Consider the following 22,304-nt stretch of genomic DNA (forward strand, 5'->3'; position numbering starts at 1 on the left):
CAGACACCATACCGGGCATGCTCCTGCGGGTTATTTCACTTCCTGTGGGGAGGGAGAGGGGGAGGAAGGGGATCAGGAAGAGGAGGAGGTAAGAATCAACTTGCCCCCACTGCTCTCTATAATATAACTTGACATATGTACCTATAACCCTGAGTGTTCCTTCTAAAAATGCAAATGCGGTGATGTTACTCCAACTCCCCTGCTTCAGATTATCTCAGGGGTCACCCACTGCCTTTACACAAAGTCCACGCTGCAGAAAGGCGTGCTCAGCCAGCCACGTTATCGCATCTGCTGTGCCCATTTATCTTCTAACCTCCGCACATGCAATTCCCGCTTCCTGGAATGTTCTTCCTAACTCCTCGCTTTCCTTTCCTATTTTTTCCTTGATTAAAAAAGATTCATCCTTCAGCTCTCAGCTTTAGATGGCACCTCCTCCAAGAAGCCTTCTTGTCCATCCAGACAGGGCTAGGCCTGTCTCTACTGTATTTTAAGTGCTTGCTTAATGGCCTATCCCACTAGATGGGGAGCTACTTAGGGACAGAGACGATGATTTGTTCTGGCGTCCTCAGCACCGAACATGGTGTGGCTCATTAAATACACTCAGTAAATGTTGAATGGATGGATGAGAAAAGGTTGAGCATGAAAATTATTCCCATTTAACAGAGGAGAAAGCCAAGTCTCAAAGAGAGCAAAAATGCCTATCTAAGGTCAGATAGCTGGTTAAGGGGTGAGTTAAGCTAGAGATAAATCCCTGCCAATTCACTCAGTGTTCAGTCACCATTTCACTTATATTAATGATAATACAGGGGCACCAGTGTGGCTCAGTCAATTAAGCATCTCTTAGTTTCAGCTCAGGTCATGACCACAGGGTCTTGAGATCGAGTCCCGTGTTGGGCTCTAGGCTCAGCATAGAGTTTGATGGAGATTCTCTTTCCCTTTCCATCTCCCCCACCTCCACCTCCTCCCTCCACCGCTCCTGTGTGTCCTCTGGTGAGCTCTCCCCAAATAAATAGATAAGTCTTAAAAAAAAAAAAAAAAGAAGAAGAAGATAATACAAACTGCTTCTAAGATTTCTCATCAAAGTTGCTTCTACCACTGGTTTTCAATATTGCACAGAAACAGGACCCAGGTCCTGTTAATATGTGATGTGATAATTATAAACACTAATCATCAAATCGATAGGTAGTCCCAGGTGCCTAAGACATATTATACCTCATAACATCTTCCAGAAGTCAACACTGTGAAGTATTTAACAGATTAAAAAGCTGTTTCAGAGAGGTTCAGTCCTTTGCCCAAGGTTCCATGCCTTCAAATCCAAGTCAGTCTCCAACTCTAAAGTCCAAGTTCTTTTCACCTCCCCAGGCAGCTTCCTGACCATGACCCTGAGACCAACTCTCAAGTGGCCCTTGTGCTCCAACTGGGCCCTTTTCTCTCTTGATGGGATACAGATGAGACTCTGTAACTTTTCATGGTCCTCTGGGCTTGGCCCAAGTGTCATATTAAGGCTGGCATTTTTCTCTGGTCACCCTTCTCTTCTCCCTTTGGGTTCCAGCATCTTCCCTGGCTCTACCTCTAGGGAAAAGACAAGGCATGGGAAGCGGTCATTGTTCCTTGTTCCAGTAAATGACCCCCTTGAGAACCAGGCAGGTAGGGGCAGATCCTCACATTCTCAGATGTCTCAATTAACAAACTCTTTTGCAATTATACACACCCTTGGCCAGAGCTCCCACAAACTTTCCTGACTCCTAGGAACTGTTCCCCAACTCTAGGGTCACTCCAAGAGCTTCCTTAAAGTGTCTGCATTAATGTGTCTCTTTTAGTGAACAGCGCTCCCCGTGGAGCCCTGGCACTTTTTCAACTCTCTGAGAGGAGGGGCTGCCCTGAAAATCTGTTCTAGACTAGAAGGTCCATGAGGCAAGTGCTACCTCCATCACCTGACACATAGTAAGCCCTTAGTAAGTATTTGTTGAACAGCTAAGTAGCTAAATACCAAAAAATCCATTCATCTCTTAAAATTTTCTTCTAGTGCTCCACTTAGAGATAGGATTACAGCATGTTGAGTCAAAAGAGACCCTAAAGGAAAAAATTACCTACTTGAATCCCCTCATTTTACAGAAGGGGAGACCCAGAGAAAGGAGATTCAGAGTTCTGGGAAGAATCTAAAGTACAACCCGAGCTTCCTGACTTTTGCCCAGTCCCTTCTCTGTGTTGGGACCCTGCTCAAATGTCATAAACATAGTCCCATTTAATCGTCACAGCCACCATCTGGGGACAGGAGAAAGGAAGAAAGAGCAGTACCACTGCCAAACACTACAAGAAAACACTGGGGCTCAGAGGCGAAGTGGAGAATACCCAAGGTCACACAGCCATAGTCTGGGGCTTCCTCCACCACAGCCATGCCAAGAGCTCATTCTCCCCCAGTCTCTCTGCCCATTGCTCTCTGCTTTCATGAGCCTTAAAAGAGATTTGGAAAGAACAGGCCCTAAAGATGCAAAGACCTTCATCTTTATTATTCCCTCCACTTCCGGAAGGTTTGGTCAATCTGCCTGCCCAGTGCAAAAACTAAGACCATTCAGGTATGCAAAACTGCCACCTCTTCAAAGGGCTAGTGGCCCAAATGCTTGTCTCAGAGGCCAGATGGTCTCAAATGGCGCTGAGGACTTCTCCTTGCTACGGTGACACTGTAAGTGGGGACTCGGAGTCTTTGGGAGACTATTAGAGTCCATGTCCAATCTCAGAGGTCCTTCTGGACTCTGGGCACAGCAGGCCTTCCTGGTGATAGGCTCATCCACACCCCTGGTCCAGCCTTCACTGTCATGGCTGGTGGCACCCCAGCAGCAAAGAACTATCGTTACAGCAGAGAAAAGTCTCCAAAGGAGGCCTGATGCCTTGGGAAAAACACCAAGAGAAAAAAAAAGCCAAATAAGTGAGAACAGCCATGCACTACCCTCCTAACACCACACTCAAGAGACCTGAAGCGAAGATTTTTATCTCTGGGACAAAACACTGCAGTTACTCAGGAATGAAGAGATAAAGCATTTCTTTTTCTAAAAGAGCAGGGGCAGAGTCCCTTCACGGCATCCTGGGTCCTGAATTAGAGGGAATTCACAACGTGAATTGAAAAATAAAATATCTTACCAATGACTTGAATGGCCTGCCGTTTGGCCAGCACTGGGCAGGAGCCCCGGCTCTGCTCCACAGCAGCAGAAAGATCTCGAACAAATGGTGCCACCTTCCTACATCTGTCTCGGGGGCTGAGCAGAGATGCTCATGGTGCCTCCTCCGCAGGGTTTGTGGGCATTAAGCAAGGTCATTGTTGTAAGGCACCCAGCACCATGACCGGCACAGAGTGGGTGCTAAACAAATATTAGTTCCTTTTTTTTTTTAAGAATAGGGAATGAATTGTGCTTTGGAAATAGAATAGTCATGGAAAAACCCAAGGGCCCCCAGTGAAGTAAAGTTCCACCAGGACTAAACAGAGCCATTTCCCAGTCATTTGTTCAAGGACCAGCCCTCACCCATGTGACTGGCTTCCCACACAGAGGGCTTGTATGCTTCCCTTCCTGTTCTCCTTGCATGGGGCCTTGCCAGCAAAAACGCACTTAGCTACTCAAAATGCAATCATTACGACTCACCCAGCAGGCACAGCAACGCGCTGGCTGACATGTGCGTACACATACGAAAAATGCACGCAATGTGAGGCAGCCCGATAATACGTGTGGCTCCTGTCCACGGACCTTCAGCCAGACAGCAGGGCTGCGTGGAGAGAGCCGGAACTTCGCAGCTGGATCCGGGTGGGCCCAGAGCTGTTTCCTTCCTTTTGACAGGGTGATCCGGGGCAAGTCACTGGAAGGGTCAGTCTGAAAAGTATTAACGATACTTAGTGATGGGTCTTGTTGTGAGGATCCTAGGAGACAATGTCTGTCAAAGAATGCTCTAGAACACTTCAAGAGAGTTATTGCAGAACCGCCAAGAATCTGACAGGGGACGGGAGTCCCCTGCTGAGCTCACCTTCTTTATAGTGTTTTACCCAATAAAGTGGCCTCCTCTGTTACTCAACTCCTTTGGGGCTTTTGCCTCTGAGTGGGAAGACTTAGACCCTAGCTGGCTTTGCTCTGCTCTGCTCTGCTCTTTTTGTTTTGCCTCAGTAAATGAGCCAGCCCATCATCTGAGTGGGAATGCCGTGTTTCCCGCCTACGGCTCTCTCCCCGCACCACCGACACTCCCCATTGCCCAGTGCAGCCTGGGGATGGCGGGTCCTCCGAGAAAGCTGGGAAAGAATCAAATTCATCTTCAGCCTCAAACCTCTTCCCCAGCTCTCTCCCTCCTTCCTCTGCCTCACCGGGGCCTGGTTGGGTGGGACGACCGGCAGTGAGTGGGAGGGCAGGGACAAGGAAGGGCATGAGAGTGACCCTCTGGGTATGGACCTGGATCCGGATCCCGGGCAGATTATCTGGGAATGGGAACCAAACACACAAACAAAAAAAAGCACTGCAAAAACAGAAAATCTCTCCCTCCTCTCCTTTTTTTTTACTGGAAAAACTGTCAGGTAGAAAAGGAAGAAGATGAAGTGAAGCAGTCCAGACCTGAGACCCGGTAGAACTTGAGAATCCTATTGGCAACTGTTTTGCATAATGCTTTCCCCAGCTTTGTCTCATTTCAACCTTCACAACGTCTCGGGGAGGCAGATCCTCTTGGCCCATTCTGTGGATGGTAAGACTGAGAATAAAAGAAGCAAAGTCATTTGCCTGAGATCACACAGCAAGGGAATACCAGCTATGGGGCTCACACCTGAGTCTGCCTTCTCTAGATCCCAGGCTCTTGCTGTAATCGGGGTCATTTTTCCATAGGACCAAAAAGGAATTCTGAGTCCTGGGTCCATCTCAGACTCTCCTCTATCCAGCCCCCACCACTGACCATCCATACACCCAAGCAACCTCGGTGGGGTGCACGTGAAGCTACTCACTGCTTCACCAACTTACACTCGGGATTCATGCACTTCCCTGTGTATGTGATCTGGTTCTTTTAAAAAGACACGACATGACAAATACGATCTTAAAATCCATTGGGACATCACTTTTCACCAAAGGCTTTTTCTACTTTTTATTTGTAAAAGCCCCCTATACAATTGGACCCCTTGCCTGCCTCTCCAGCCCACCACCCCCACTCTGTGCAGAACCCACAGAGGCCAGGCTCTCCTTCCTCTCTTCCCAGCGCTCTTCCCTCCTTCAGCAGGTGGGCTGCTATGGCCTCATCCCTCCAGCCTCGGGTGAGGCGGTCCTGCCTCCAGGAGTCTTCTCTGACCGCCCCTCCTCCAGAGTTGGGACCCAGACCTGCTCAGCCTCCCAGCACCAGGGCCCACCCCCCGCACCTCCCTGCCGTTCTGAGCTGGAACCGCCCGTTTCTCTGTCTGCCGCTACCCGTCTGTGAACTCCTTGAAGGCAGGGCCTGTACTCCCTAATTCCCGGCAGCAAGCTCAGCAGAGAGGCCCAGCAAGTGTTTCCGGATCAAAGGACGAATGAATCAACTCCCTGCCCACCTTCCAGTAGTGCTTGGCTCCCTCTTGACTGGAAACCCTGCTTTTTCAGCTGTACACTCCGTCCCTTTGCCGAATCTGACATTCTGGGGCAGGGGTAGGTGGGGAGTGAGGATGCTGTAGTGGGTTAGGTTGAATTATGTCCTCCAAAAAGATATATCTAACCCTCTGTACTTGGAAATGTGACCCTATTTGGAAATAGGGTCTTTGCAGACATCACTACGGATCTCAGGATGAGATCATTTTGGGTTTAGAGTGGACCCTAAGTCAGCCATGTGAAGGGAGAGGCAGGGGTCAGAGCAATGCTACCATAAGCTGGGCGTGGCAAAGAATGGCTTCTCCCTTGGAGCCTTCCATGGGAGCATAGGGTTCTGGGCCTCTAGACCTGTGTGAACATAAATTTCTATTGTTTGAAGCCACCAAGCTTGTGGCATTTGTTCCAGCGGCCCTAGGAAACCCGTATTAGCAGCGACTGTGTCTCTCATGGCTGTGATGTCCCAGTTCCCCCTTCTCCAGGCTCTTCAGAAACCTCGCCATGCAAACAGTCGGGCCTCCGTGAAAGCCTTATGAGGTACTGAGCCCCGAAGGCCTTGTCTGGATTTGCAGCTGGGTTGCCTATTCTAAAAGTTGACTGAAGCCAATGCAAGGTTATCCCAACCCCACAGTCAGGTAAGTCAGTCAGCATGGAAGGCACTAGCATGCTGCCTGTGAGGTAGCCACTCTATGCTCTACGTGTCACATTCGGTCGTCTTCCGCTCAAGATGTATTCTTTTTTTTTTTTTTTTTAATTACTTATTTATTTGAGAGAGAGAGAGAGAGAATGAAAGAGAGCATAAGAGGGGAGAGGTCAGAGGGAGAAGCAGACCCTCTGCCGAGCAGGGAGCTCAATGCAGGACTCAATCCCAGGACTCCAGGACCATGACCTGAGCCGAAGGCACTTGCCCAACCAACTAAGCCACCCAGGCGCCCCCCAAGACGTATTCTTGAGTATGTTCTCCAGGCCCATCTTCAAGAAGAGGGAACTGAGGTTCGGGGGGTGGGGCAACCCACTTGAGGTCTCACAGAGCTCCCACTGCGGGTGTTGGGTCTCGAGCCCTGGGCTCCCAGGGCTGTCCCTCACCTCACTAAGCTACCACACTTTGTGACAGGAACAGAATCAGGACAGGGAGAAGGAAGGGGAGGGAGAGGCCAGTGGAGGAAAGGGGTTCAGCTAGCCAACTTTGTGTTTTTGCTTTCCCAGGTTGGGAATAATTAGGTATCCTGCTTCTAACTTTCCATGTGTTGTGGTGGTGTCAGATGTAAACCTTGAGTGATCCTTATCTATGATCGGTATGCATCTGTATGAGCGGAATTAATCATACTGTAAAGCTGCCATGGGAATTCCAGACAGCCCTGAGACCACGGCAGGAAGGACGAGTATGAGCGGGGGCACATCACCGCCACACACGCAACAACACTGGTCCCGGGGCGCAAGCGTGAAGGGAGTGGGTCCCTGACCCTCCTCCTCGCTGCTCGTTGCCTTGGTCTGGGTAACATACATGCTGGTCAGTGAGCCATCCAGGCCTGGAGTCACTTGGAGCATTGAAGCGGGCTCTTCCCGGGCATTTTGGAGAGAGGCCACACACTTCCAGGCACACAGGAACTATTTATGGAGTGCCGACTATATGTCGGGCTCTGGGGACACAGCAGAAAGAGATCGTACGGCAACATTGTACGGTGACAGCAATGACACGTATCCTGGTGAACATGTCATGATATGTGTACCTGTGGATTTGCTAGGTTCTGCGCCTGACACTAATATAACATTGTATGTCAGCTATCATTCAATTAAAAAAAAAAGAAAGAAAGAAAAAAGGGGAGGATCAAAACGAAATCTATTCCTATAAAGCTTAACATTCTACTGGGGGCAGGAGGAGAGAGAAAATAAAAGTAAATACATAAATACATACTATTTCACTGAGAAGTGAGAAGGACAGTCGAATGGGGGATTGGGAGAGACTGGGGGTGCCATGTCATGAAGGTCATTAAGGAGTGCCTTCCTGATAAAGTGACAGGTGGGCAGAGGCCTGAGGAGGGGAGAGTGAAGTCTGCGGATCCTTGGAGGCGGAGGGAACTGCAAGTATGAAAGACCCAAAGGTAGAATGTGCTTGAAAAGTTCCAGTAATGGTCTGAGGCTGGAGCCTCTATTCATGGGAGGAATCTGAAGCCCAGAGAAGTTAAGTAATTTCTCCAATGTCACACAGTCAATATGGGAGTGTTGGAATCAGAGTCGAGAGATTGTCTAAGTCCAAAGCCTATTCTTTCCAAACCTGAATCTGGCTGGGTGCAGAGAAGATTATCAACATAGTCTGTGACCTTAAAAATGTCCCTGACTTACAACAGCCCCATGAGGTCAGAACTGTTACTGTCTCTATTTTTAAGAATGAGAAAATGGATGCCCAGAGAGGTTCAGTGACTTGCCCAAGTCACAACAGCTGGTAGGTGGCAGAACCAAGATTCAGTACTGGTCTACCTCCTCATATCTTACCCACAGCTCTGTGTTATTACATAACACCATTGTTTTTTTTTTTTTTTCCCCAAAGATTTTATTTATTTATTTGACAGAGAGAGAGATCACAAGTCGGCGGAGAGTCAGGCAGAGAGAGAGAGAAGCAGGCTCCCGCTGAGCAAAGAGCCCGATGCGGGGCTCGATCCCAGGACACTGAGATCATGACCTGAACCGAAGGCAGCAGCTTAATCCACTGAGCCACCCAGGTGCCCCAACACCATTGTTTTGAACTTCAGTAAAATATATTTTTAAACTTCATTTACAGATAGGCGGTAGGCAAGAAAAGCACCAAGTTATCTAAGCAGACCAGTACTGCAAGACTTCTTGAAGAACGCACATAGGTGTGCACATGGGCGCATGCGCACACACATTTATTGACATGTATACGTACATATACGGATATGGACACACCCATACAGTGCATGCATACACAACATTCCAAAGTCAATTACTTCCTAAATTAACCTCTGTTATCTGGGTCTCTGGGGAAGTTAAGTCATTTGCCCAATTATGATGAGCTGCCAAAGCCATCTTGTCCATTCCCAGGAAGTACATGGATGTAGTCTTCAGATTACTTCTTAAAAAGTCAACTGGAACGCTCTGTTACCATTTCCTTGAGAAGCTCAGGGAAGGGGTGGTAGCAGAAAGGTTGAAATGTCAAATATTCATCCCTCGGCAGTAGAGGACTCCTGAAAACACCGATTCCCAGTGTCCTGCTTCTTCTCCGGAAATGCAGACTCAACTACTCTGGTAATTCAATTTGGAGCATCAGGAGGCAAAAGACTCCTGTCAAGGGGTGCTGTGGTTTAGGGAAAATGAGTGGAAACTCACTTTGTCCTCCAACGATCCTGAGGTCTAAGCTGGTTTCCAGCCCTTCCTGCCTATGTGATCCCAAAGAGGTGAGTGGGTTCCCCTATAAACAAAGCAGCAATAATATAATACCTACTTCTGAGCCATCACGAGAATTATAAAGATCCCTTAGATCAAGTGTCAAGCACACAGCTGACGTTGATAGAGGGCAAAGTTCGGAGTCTTGACCTTTCCCCTACAGGGTGGAGAGTCACTAACTTCCAACCCATAGAACCTACAATTACTATCTCTGGCCACCATGGGAAGAAGTTTAAATGAGGCGGATGGGGGGAGGCAGGCATATGTTTTCACACAGAAAGGCAGGCCCAGGCATCATTACCATGTTGCTAGGTAGTGTTAAGCCACCCACCTAGCCCCAGAGTGGGCAGCAATTAATGTAATTAGCACAGTGATGAGTGTCCTCTGCAACGATAAACAGCTCGGTCCTGCAGAACTTGACAGACCTGCTGGTCCCATGGGGCTCCTGACCTTGAGCGTCCACTTGGGGAGTGGTGTAGTACGGTTTAGAGGAAAGAGACAGGCGTGGAGTCAGATGGAACCAGAAGTAAATCCTGTCTTTGCTAGTTCCTAACCATGTGTCTGAAGGCAAGCTGTGTCCCCTCTCTGAGTCTTCGTCTCCTCATCTATAATATGCGGCTAATAATATTTTCACACGATTCTTAGAGTTACTTCTACCATCACCATCATCACCATGGAAATCTCCAAACTGGGCTGGTACTGAAGTGGCAAAGGGTGGCCATAAACATTGCTCATACCTAGTGCTGGAGCAGCCCCATATTTCTCTGGCCAAAGTCAGAGCAGGCAGCACTGATCTGACTGGCTTTAGGGAAACTATTGGAGTTTGGAATGCAAAGCATATTGATACCTAGAATAAAAAGGGAGAGAAAGTACCCCTTGATTTGAACATTTAAGATAATGTTATAAATAATTACCACTAGCATTATCAGCAATACCACCACTTACGTAAAACAAAAGCACCATGGCAATCTGGCAGTTGGTAATAAAAGCACAAAACCTGCTTCTATCTTTGTATCTAGCCATTCCATCTTCAGAATTAATACCCTTAAAAAAGAAGTTAAAAAATCCAAAGGTGGTTATGTATAAGTAAGCATATGGTAAGGTTCTTGATAATCATTAAGACTTCGCTAATTTGGGATGCCTGGGTGGCTCTGCCTTTGGCTCAGGTCATGATCTCAGGGTCCTGGGATTGAGTCCCGCAACCAGGCTCCTGCTCAGCAGGGAGCCTGCTTCCCCCCTTCTCTTTGTCTGCCTCTCTGCCTTCTTGTGATCTCTCTCTGTCAAATAAATAAATAAAATCTTTTAAAAAAGAAAAAGAATTCTCTAATTTTTCCAACAGTTACTAAGTGCCTACTGCTACCAGAGATAAAGACTTTGAGGGGCGCCTGGGTGGCTCGGTGGGTTGAGCCACTGCCTTCAGCTCGGGTCGTGATCTCAGGGTCCTGGGATCGAGTCCCGCGTCGGGCTCTCTGCTCGGCAGGGAGCCTGCTTCCCTCTCTCTCTCTCTGCCTGCCTCTCTGCCTACTTGTGATCTATCTCTGTCAAATGAATAAATAAAATCTTTAAAAAAAAAAAAAAAAGACTTTGAGTGTGGGGACACACACACACTCAGGATTCATTGAAATGAAGGTTCTGAAAAGGTCTGTAAACAGAGTAAATCAAGAGGGAGGAATCTATAGGGAAACTACAAGCAAAACTGAAGCATAATCCCTGAGAGCCACATGGATTCTTGGAAACATGCATGTGAATTGGTGTTAAATGAAAGAGCAAAGTTGGGGCGCCTGGGTGGCTCAGTGGGTTAAAGCCTCTGCCTTCAGCTCAGGTCATGACCCCAGGGTCCTGGGATCGAGCCCCGCATCGGGCTCTCTGCTCAACAGGGAGCCCGCTTCCCCCACCCCCAACTCTTTCTGCCTGTCTCTCTGCCTACTTGTTATCTCTTTCTGTCGAATAAATAAATAAAATCTTTTTTTAAAAAATGAAAGAGCAAAGGAAAAACAGAAATAATCACAGGACTCAGAGAATGTCAAAACCAGGAAGGGCCTCAGAGAACACCAAGTCCAGCAGTTCTCAACCCTTCCCATGGTGTCTTGGACAGGTAAGACTCACATAGCCTTAACAGCCTAGGCAGAGAAAACAATTTATGGGCTAATAATAATAAACATTTCCAGCTGCTAGCTGCCACTCCACTGTTTTCTCTCCCACTAGAGACAGCTTTTCAGTATCCCAGGGTGTAAGCTGAAGCTATTAAAGGGATAACCTTGAATCAACTCTAATTTGTTTAATAAAATGGAGGTTGGGAGTCAACACTGCAGTGGAGAGTCAGTGATCTGGCCCAGGCCTTCATGCAATTGGTGGAGAAGCCAAGGCCCCAAGTGACCCATCTAACCTGTCATGCTAGCACATACTTCTTGCCCAATCGGTATTTGCTGAACGAGGATTCGTGAATGAACAGGCAAATGAGATGACATGACCCAGGTTACCCAAGCTGTATGTGGCTAGTAACACATATTGTTTGAAACTTAGGGATTGGGAGTGAAGTTGTTTGTTTGTTTGCTTATTATATGGAATGCTTCACAAATTTGCACATCATCCTTGTTCAAGGGCCAAGGTGATCTCCTCTGTAGTGTTCCAATTTAAGTATATGTGCTGCTGAGGTGAGCCCTGGGCGTGAATTTGGAATGTGGAAGTGCATGATCATTGTATTTCCTTTCTTTATTTTGCTCAAGGGTAGTCTGGGAAATACAGCAACTATCCAACAGACATGGCAGTGTAGACGGAGCCATAGGAAGAGCCTGAAAAGACACGGAGTTCCAGAATCTTCAAGATATGGATAAAACCAGGGGCACCTGGGTGGCTTAGTCATTTATGCAACGGACTCTTTGGTTTTTGGCTCAGATCGTGATCTCAGGGACCTGGAATCGAGCCCCGCCCATGCTGGGTGGGGGGGGGGGTTCCCCACTCAGTGGCGGGGGGTCCCCACTCAGCAGGGAATCTGACTGGGGTTCTCTTTCCCTCCCTCTCTCTCTGCCCCATCTCCCCACTCTCCAATGTCCCATGTCCAGTGCTTAAAAGCCACAACAGAGATTCCCCCCCACCACAATAGACTCTTTAACTGACCCATGGAGAAAGAAGATCTTTTAACAGAATTGACCTAGTGCAGAACCCATAGAAAAAGTCCTCAGTTTGCTGATCACTGGTGATGGCTCTTCCCTGCCTTTTCCTTTTCCCAGAACGCCCTTCCCAAACCACTCTCCTCTCCCAGGGTCGACATTTATATACTTTATATTTTAGCCCCTCTGTAGAAAGGCCCTTTTGGATCATCCCCTTTAAGAAGATCTTCCATTTTTGGGGACGCCTGGGTGGCTCAGTTGGTTAAGCAGCTGCCTTCGGCTCAGGTCATGATCCCAGCGTCCTGGGATCGAGTCCCACATCGGGCTCCTTGCTCAGCTGGGAGCCTGCTTCTCCCTCTGCCTCTGCCTGCCGTTCTGTCGGCCTGTGCTCGCTCGCTCTCCCTCTCTCTCTGAAGAATAAATAAAATGTTTAAAAAAAAAAAAAAAAGAAGAAGAAGATCTTCCATTTTACTTCCTTAAAGCCAGAAGTGTTTGGAAATCTTCTAGGTCAGTAGCTCAACTGTCTCCCGACTCCCCATCAGGTAACGTCCAATATCCTGCTAGGTACACCACAAGGAAAACATAGTTCCAGATCACAGGCAATTCCCACCTGGCTTTTTTTCACTCCTAACACATGCCGCTTATTATGGTTTCATATTAATTTATTTATTAACTCTATATAGCCACTATAATACTAGTGATTACAGTTGACATTTACAGGACACTTACTGGGTTCAGTAGTCATCGAATCATTTACTATCCATAACATCCCTCTGAAACAGATTCCCTTGTGATCCTTATTTTATAGATGAGGAGATAGATTCAGAGACAGGAGTTTGACCAAATGCATATTGTGTGTCAAGGACAGAACCGGATATCAGAGTCAGACAATCCGGCTCCAGGGGTTAAGGGCTTGACCTCTAGGTGACATAGAAGCACCATGAGGGCAGATTCCATGTCTTTTCTTGCCCGTCACTTCATTCCCAGGACCGTGTATAATGTGTGATATGGGATAGGTCCTCGATCAGTATTTGTCAGAAGAATGAAATTAAGGGAGGGCGGGGTGAGGAGGGGAGGGAAGAAGGAGGACTGAGGAGGAAGACATGCCGCCTGCCCCTTCATGCTCTCCTGTCGGTAAAGTAGGGCTGGGGCCCACTGAGGAGTCCCTGCCTCACTTGGCAGCGACAGAGATGCTGGAGATAGAGCTGAATGAGACAGTGTCCCTGTCCTGGCAGAGTGCTGCATCCTCATCTCAAGGTGGTCCATTGCTTCCGATGCTCTCAGGAGAGCCCAGGGCCCTTCCCTGCTAGCAAAGGGGGTTCAGCTGTACTGCAAGCGTTCTCCTCCAGGGCCCCTGTGGAGGCCCTCAGAGCACACCAGTAACTATGACAGAGCCCTCTCTCCCTAGAAGACACAGACTAGTGAGGAAGAGGAACCCTGGAACCAAGGAGAGGAGGGGTTGTGGCCCAGCCAAACGGGGAACAGAGGGAAGGCACTGAGTGTCTTCTGCCCCTGGGAGTCTCTGCTTGCTCAGCTCACGAAGCCCGGGACAGGGGCAAGCTCGTGGTTGAGAACTGAACCCCTCACTCTCCACATCAGCCTATGTGGCTGCCCTGCTCTACTACACAATATTGTGACACGTGTGACTTGAAGACACGCTAAGATGGATCACAAGAGGAATGAGAGCCTCGCTCTTTCACACTGATTTTTCTCAGGATGTTAGCATTTTGTTCCACTGAGGAACAGCAGCGGAACAGAAACTGTCCTACTCAGGGAAATGCAATCACCTCAGAGGCGTACAGAACTGGGGGACTGGGGGCACCTGGGTGGCTCAGTGGGTTAAGCTGCTGCCTTCGGCTTAGGTCATGATCTCGGGGTCCTGGGATCGAGTCCCGCATTGGGCTCTCTGCTCAGCAGGGAGCCTGCTTCCTCCTCTCTCTCTCTCTCTGCCTGCCTCTCTGCCTACTTGTGATCTCTCTCGGTCAAGTGAATAAATAAAATCTTAAAAAAAAAAAAAAATAACTGGAGGACTGGGCATAGTGCCCGTTTACCCTCCATCCTCCCACTGGGCTGTCTGCCTACACTGCCTTTCTTAAAAGAGCTTATTGCTTGGTGTGCCCCCCCCCAACCAGTCTTCAAGCACCTGCCCTCCACCCCATAACTCAGCAGTCTCATTTCTCCCTTATGCCTTCCATCAAGTAAGCTTCACCAGTTTTAAGGTCAAGTCCTATATTTGCGTGTGTGTGTATATGTGTGTGTGTATATATTTAACGGGTCTTTCTAGTTCTATTATTTCTATTAGGATGCTTAGAGTTTTATCTTAGCATTACGGTTACGATATTGCACAGGTTTTCAGTGGTCTGCCTCAATCTCATTTCTGTTACTTTTTAATGTGCAACTCTGCAGAACACCAAGCTTTGCAGGGACTTCCATGTCACATTATAGCAGAAATGCCTGTAGCAGTGCATCAATGGCTTTTCCACCTGCTACTATGCCATTCCTTACCCAAGTTCCAAGAAATTTGGGGAAATGGCAATTATCACCTTCAGACGAGGGAACTGAGGCTCAGAGACGTTTAGTGACTTATCCAAAGGTGATGAAATACTACTGGAATCCAAGTCTTCAAGTCCATTTACCCAGTTTTCACCGTACCCACAATATTTAGCACATTTTCTAGATATATGGTAAGGCACTGATCAGCAAATTATTCAAGGAACACTTAATTCTGCCCACAGATCATTCCTTTATCCAACAACAGGGTCCATAAATGCCATTGGGGGAGGGGGGATGAGGGAAAGAAGGTAGCTAAACTTTTTTGAACTCCTATTATGAGTTAGGAATGACATTTGATGCTTTTTTAACGTGAACACACACACACACACACATGCATGCACACGCATACTATGAGATAGCTGTTGTCATTTCATTTTATAGACAAGAAACTAATTTAAGGAAATTACCCAAAATCATTATACTGGAAAGGAAATGCATTGAGATTTGAACCCACGTTTTCCTGATTCCAAGGCCCATGCTTTTCTACTATATCAGTGGAGAACACCGACCTTCTGTAGAGTAGGAGAATACTTTCAGTGGCACAAGGACAAATCTATCTATTTTATTGACCATGCATTTATTTTTACAGCGGTCTAAATGTTTCTGGCAAATAATATTTGTTATCCGCTTAAAATTGTAAGACATCTTCTCCTACAAAAAATATCCTTAAGTTTTAAGAAAGTAAATCTCTTTAAAGAAAAATATCAAGAAAATTAATTTTAGATCTGTAAGTGGACATAACAAAATGGAAAAAGCGGTGGGTAAATCTCTGAAAATTGAGGAATACACCTCTTAGCCCTTACAAAGCCCTTAATAAAATATTTTCTTTATGCGGTTGATTCCCATGAGCTAGATCAGCAGATATTGTCTAAATTAGCTTGACTAGAAAGGAAATTAAAATAGGCATGATTCCCTGGCCAGTGTCTTCAGGAATTTAATGTGGCACTCTTTATTTCAGTGTCTGTGCCAACTGGTGTTTTCTTTGCAGGATTCAGGTCGTTGGTCTAAGAAATGCTTGGGTTCTCACAAGACAGAGGAAGCAACAGAGAAAGAAGACAATATATATTTTAAAGAGAGTAATGGAAGTTTCAGGGCCTAGTGAATATTCCCAAATGATCCACACATTTGATGTTTGTGTTACACAGAGAGAAAAGTAAAAGGCCCTGGCCCCCTCTAGACACCTGGGTTTCAATCCCATCTTAGCCACTAATTTTATGTGTCACTCAGGTAAGTGACAGCTGGGAGGTTCACCGTCCCCACTGGCTAAATGAAGGAATTTTGATTTCCATAACCACTTTCCAGCAATGTGAGACACACCCAATCAAGAATAACTATAATTGGCAAAAGCAGCTGTCCATGTAAGTTAGAAGGCACCTGCCTACCATGGGCACCAGAGCCCTTCCTGCTCTAAGAATCTATGATTTCATGATTTAAGCTCCTTGCACTGCAGATGGCCACACAATTAGCAGAGATGCATACAGAGGGCCATTAAAGTCCCTGAATTATGCTTAGAACATCACACCACAGGCCGTATAAGCCAAGCTGGTATAAACGCCTACCTGCCCTTCTAGGCAATGAGTACCCTGGTTAATTAAACATCCATGTGACCATCACTAAGCTCATTATAATTGTAAATATGGAGTTTGTATTCTTAAGAAATGCTTAATGCAACTTTGTAATATATTGAACACAATTTAAACCATCCTGGCTAAGTATTCTCTTTTCCTCATTTTATTGTTTTTGTAACTAACAAAGCAATGAATGTGGATTGTCATAGATGACTATACAGCACACATTCCCTATCTCCTTCCATATCCTCCATGACCTCCCAGGTTCACTAATATTGGACTTAGCCATGTGGCTTGCTTCAGCTAACAGAAAGTGGGCAAAAGGAGAGTATACTGGTTTCAAGCCTCGGTCTGAAAAAGCTTCCCATGTTTCCATTTGCCCCAACCTCTGCCATGAGAAGAACAGATCCCTGGTAGGACCTGCCTCTCTAGGATGCATTCCAGAATGAGACACATCAAGCGGCCCTGCATTGGGTCCCCCACCATAACTGTTCGGGGTGCACACAAACACACGTGGTATGGTACTCGGATCAGCAGTTCCAGGAGAAGCCGGCATCACTACTCCAAAAACCGCCAGGGAGCCCTGTGCAGTAGGGAGAAGAGACCACCCACCCGGACCTTAGGAAGTGTAAGCCCCCTCAACTAACCTGCAGACCCATAGGCAGGAAAAAAATATACTTAACCTTAGATAGCACTCGGATTTTGTGGTCATTTGTTTCATGACAAAAGCCAATTAATCCACCTATTGTGACCAGGAAAAATGTATCATACGCTTTTAAATATAAGTGCAATCTCTTTATCCCACCCCCAATGAAAGTAGCTGATGGCCATCATTTCATAGGGAACTTTCTATTCCTTTCTTTGGATTTTCCAAGGATTAAATGAGCAAATGCATGTAAAAAACTTAGCAAAGTGATGAGCCTATGATGTAGACACTCATTAAATGTTAGCTCTTCTCCTTATATTCTCATGCAAACAAATATCTCAGGTGTAGGGTTTTTTGTTTTTGTTTTTGTTTTTGTTTTTTAATGTATGGCCAAATGTGACAATGCTTTACACATTACTCTTGGCTTGCTTTCTTCATGTAATGTAGTATCATAGGTTTTTCTTTAGGTCAACTCATCCTTTTTCTTTTCTTTTCTTTTCTTTTTTTTTAAGATTTTACTTATTTATTTGTTAGAGAAAAAAAGAGAGAGCAAGAGTGAGACAGAGAGAGAGCACAGAGGGAACAGGAGAAGTAGACTCTCTACTCGGCAGGGAGAACCCTGAGATCATGACCGGAGCCTGAAGCAGACACCTGAGCAACTAAGGCACCCAGGGACCCAGGTCAACTCAACTTTTTAAAAGCATTTCTCTCACTTTTTCATTAGCTGCATGATATTCCATGGTTTAAATATACCATAATCTATTTTACCTATTTCCATTGTTGTAGATAAAGAAACTGACAGAGAGTTGAGATGTTCATGGAAATATTTGCCACTCTTCCTTGTCAAGTCATGGGACTCACTCTAGCCAATCAGATATGAGTGGAAGTGTGCAAAACTTTAGAGCTATCTAGTGATGTTACCTCTCTCTCCCCTCTAGGACACACGACAATATTTCAGACAGGGGGCTACCACTTCAGCCTGAGTTTCAGAGAAAGAGCTAAGGCCTCAATCATGATGAAAATGGAATATTACGCAGCCATCGGGAAACATGAGTACCCAGCTTTTGCATCAACATGGACGGGACTGGAGGACATTATGCTGAGTGAAAGAAGTCAAGAAGTGAGAGTCAATTATCATATGGTTTCACTCACTTGTGGAGCATAAAGAAAACATGGAGGACATAGGGAGAAGGAAGGGAAAAATGAAGGTGTGGGGGGAATCAGAATCAGAGCCCAAACCATGAGAGACTGCAGACTCCGAGAAACAAACAGAGGGTTTTAGAGGGGAGGGGGTTGGGGGGATGGATGAGCCCAGTGATGGACTTTAAGGAGGGCACGTATTACATGGAGCACTGGGTATTATATGCAAGCAATGAATCATGAAATGCTACACCAAAAACTAATGATGTACTATATGGTGACTAACATAACATTATAAAAAAAAGAAAAGAAAAGAAAAGAATCATGACTGAAATGTAGCATGCACAAGAAATAAACTTATTTGTTCGAAGACTGAGATTTGGGTGGTGGTTTGTTACCACAACCTAATTTAGAGAATGTTAATACAGTGTTTTAAGACTTTCAAGTGTTTGGATGTTCATTGTAAATATTCATCATCCACTGGTCTGACCAAGCAACAACATGCTCATCAATCAAGACATGGGTTGACAGAATAATGGGAAAACAATCTCCTCCCTAACTTCATTTTTTAAAATTATCAGTAGCTTTCTCCCTTACTGCCAAATCACTGGACCAGGAACCCGATGGTATCACAGAAAAAAACAAGTCTAATGATGTTGTCCAGTAGGTTGAGGACATCCTCTGTACGTGGGAAGGTTCTTAGGTAGGTCAGGATCATGAGAATGTTGACCCATTTTCACCAAGTTGCCAGCTACCAACACACAGACACACAACACGGCACTCGTGTCACTGTTTCCAAGAAAAGCCATCATAACTACCTAGAAAACTGCAGGGAAGGCAGGTGTAAAGGAGAGAAAGTAGAGTCAACAGGAATTTAGGAAAGCTAATTCCAGCTTCCCTGGGTAACAGCTCTGGACCTCTGTCTGCTCAGAGAACCACCATGAGGATCCAGTGAGGGACAGCAGGAGCAGTTACAACTGATGAGAAAGAACATTTACTTTTTTTTTAATTACACATATAATACATGTGTATAGTAGGAAGTTTTAAAACAAAAAGAGAAACATAAGGAGGAAAATGGAAATTACCCAAACTTCACAACTGTTGATATCTTGATGGGTTATCAGCCATATGTCCTCCTAGGTAAATGTATACACCTAGAGTACAAGGCCTTCTGTATGCATTTAATACATGTGTGCATGCATTTATTACAAGTCCCTCCTCTCATGCTTATCCTCTCCATTCTCCCTTTTCAGGTTACCCTTCGGTCCCTCCAAACGTGTCCCATAGTCATGCCCCATAGTCAGACCTTTGTTCATGCATTCCCTCATCCTACAATGCTCTTTCTCTCCCCACTGACTCCTCTCCCCCTAGCTACTCCTCCTCAGCCTTCACATTTCAATTTATTCATCACCTCCTTAGAAGACAAGTCTCTGGCCACTACCTTTGTCAGATGTCTCTTCTGTGTGAGTCCAGAACATCCTGTGCCCTTTCTCATAGCATCATCATACTTGACTCGTCTTGCCCCCATATTATCTATTTCCCTTGTTATCCCCCAGCTTGGGAGCACATACTGCCACTTTTGATCGCTAATGTTTACCAGTGCCTGGCCCATGGTAAATGCTCAACAATTGTTGAATAAATAAACAACACAGTTAACAAAATGTGCTACCTATATTTCTTCTGAAATCCCCAAGCTACCTGGCACTTCTCAATAAATATCCTGCAAAAGATTAAATATAGAAGAAGATGTAGGACACGGTCACATGTCTCGTGAAGTTTATAAATTATATGGGAAGAAAATATTACCAACAGGAAGCATCAGTATGTAATTTAAGTGCTAAGTCCTTTACTTCTGCCTCCCTCACTAATTCTCTTCAAACAGGAAAGGGCAGAACAAAGTCCCTAACTTCAGTTTCCCATTTATTCTCCCACCGAGCAGATCCTGCAGCACCAGTTGGAAGAAGATGCTAACAACTTTAACATATATACTCTTGAATCTCGGTGGTTCGACACAATACAGTTGATTTCCCATTCAGGCCAAACTGAATGCAAATACTCCTGGTCAGTGTCCAGTCTCCCATGTGGTCATTCAGAGACCCAGGCTCCTTCCATCTGTGGCTCTGTCCTTCTCTAAGTGTAAGTCCCTTACACTTAACCAGGAGATGGGGAGAGATGGTTTTCGGAGCCAGGCCTGTACCTAGCACACATTCCCTTCACCCCCTCTGCATTGGCTAAAACTCAACCATGTGGCCGCTCCTAATTACAGGAGGCCGGGAACTGTAGTTCAGCTGTGCACAGAGGAGGAAAAGGAGTTTGGTGGATACTTTGCAGTTTTTCTGCCACAAGTGTTTGTCACCCATCAGATTACAGAGAGTATTTTAAGTGATCCCAAGTGCAGATAACTCTAGTTTATGAATACCGAAAACTCTTGTTGTCTTGACAGAAGACTATCCATCTAACTACCACCGGACCTAAGAAAACATCATCTTAGACTTTCAGATTTTGCGAATAAGGGGTCAATTCCAGAACTGATAAGCCACTAACGTTGGTGACCAACTTCCGGCCAAATTCTTAAAGAGAATACTTAGAGGTAGTTTTTATGAACTTGAAAATAAAGTGATGATTACTACAAGCTACTATGTGCTCTGTAGGAATTATCATAAATTAAGCCAGCATAGCATCTGGCACAGAGTAGACAACAAATTTGTATTGAATGGATAGCGCTCGATTCCACTTTTTTTTTTTTTTAAGATTTTATTTATTTGACAGAGATCACAAGTAGGCAGAGAGAGAGGCAGAGAGAGAGGAAGAAGCAGGCTCCCAGCTAAGCAGAGACTCTGATGCGGGGCTCAATTCCAGGACCCTGGGATCATGACCTGAGCCAAAGGCAGAGGCTTTAACCCACTGAGCCACCCAGACACCCCTTTAATTCCACTTTTAAGGCAACTATCCCACTGATAATTAACTATGACTTCAGAAATTTCTCCTTTAAATATTGAGAGTTTTCCTCTCTAATCTCTAACCATTGCCTTCATTACAGACTAAGTCAACCTTCCCATGAGACATTTGCACAACTACTTGAAGACCTCTATTACGCTCTCACAGTCACTTATTCTCCCCGCCGGGTAAAAAAAAAAAAAAAAAAGCTCCATTCCTTCAACTCTTTTCCATGGGACATAGCTTGGGGCTTCTCACCATTTGACTGACCGTCTCTCAGCTCTGTTTGGCCAAAAGTGCCTTCCACAGTTTCATGCCCACAGTGCTCCCAATGAGGTCCAACGACCAGCATTCAGCAAAATTACCACTGCCCAGCCCTGAGTATCACCAGAAGTACGTAAGCAAGTGAAGATGCTGCCAAAGGGATTCCTGCACTGGGAAAGGGATGACTTCCACTTTATGATCCCAAAAGTTTTGTGGAAGTTCTGAATGCTGAAATTAAGTCACCAGAAGGACGACGGTGTGCACAGCCATTACGCATTCCTCCTTGATCAAAACCTAGTCTGTGCATGCTCTCCAATGACTCAGTTCACTTACTTGTATTTCAATTTTCTTCATTTCTGCCTCCTTACTCCAATTGTGACATGAATGTATATTTCCAAGCTGACAATCTGGGGAGAAAAAAAAAAAAAAGCAGGTGGAGGGTGAGGAAGAGAGTGAAACATTCCAAAATTGGAAATCAGTCTCAAGCACATAAGAACGAATTTTGCGGAGAGTTGATCCAAGAGAAGGACTTCCACAGGGGCTCTGACATATGACAAAGACTTAATGAGCACCCTCTGTGCCAAGCACTGTACTAAATGCTGTGGGTTCAGTGAAGACAAGGAATGCCTATCCTGCCTCTTTTAGGCAAAACAGATCTTAAAATAACACATAAAGAAATATGGAATAACCCATGTAGGTAAATTCTGTTGTTACAAAGAAATCTCCGGTTCCCTGGCTTCAGCTTTCCATGAGGGGATATTCGCTAGAGTAATTTCTTACCCACTTTCTCCATCCCATATTTCCTTCCCATGAGAAAGGTGTGGGTTATCTGATTGCTAAAGTCAGAAGAAAGACCCAGAATGCCCACCCCAGCCACTGCTCTGTCTTTCAGAATGAATTTGTCCACAGAATGTACACACACTGTCTATCTGGAAGTGGCTTGCAAGTGCCCACCTCCGCCAGGGACCCGCAAATAAGTTCAATTCCGAGTAAAGCGCTGGGAAACTCGTTGTGCCTGCCAAGCCCTGCGATCTCTCCTCTATCAGAATAACACTGTGATCCCCATTCATCTGACTCCTATATCTAACTTCCAGCTGGTTCTGAGCTCAAGAGG

At 45.8% G+C, this 22,304-nt stretch overlaps 1 protein-coding gene and 1 non-coding gene across 2 annotated transcripts; both read right to left on the reverse strand.

Annotated features, from left to right (window-relative positions):
* Positions 1-989: 989 nt before the first annotated feature.
* On the reverse strand, positions 990-22,045 carry LOC116567093. Its single transcript, XM_032301954.1, has 4 exons — positions 21,971-22,045; positions 21,524-21,597; positions 3,636-3,860; positions 990-2,888 (listed from the first exon to the last, which is right to left on the reverse strand). Exons 1-4 carry the CDS (start codon positions 21,999-22,001, stop codon positions 2,598-2,600), a joined length of 621 nt encoding a protein of 206 aa, XP_032157845.1. The 5' UTR covers positions 22,002-22,045; the 3' UTR covers positions 990-2,597.
* Positions 11,528-11,634, reverse strand: LOC116568356. The gene has a single exon (XR_004276574.1). It is a non-coding gene; the product is annotated as a U6 spliceosomal RNA (small nuclear RNA).
* Positions 22,046-22,304: the final 259 nt, after the last annotated feature.

This window comes from Mustela erminea, chromosome 10 (assembly GCF_009829155.1).
Source record: "Mustela erminea isolate mMusErm1 chromosome 10, mMusErm1.Pri, whole genome shotgun sequence".
In the NCBI taxonomy this organism is placed as follows: domain Eukaryota; kingdom Metazoa; phylum Chordata; class Mammalia; order Carnivora; family Mustelidae; genus Mustela; species Mustela erminea.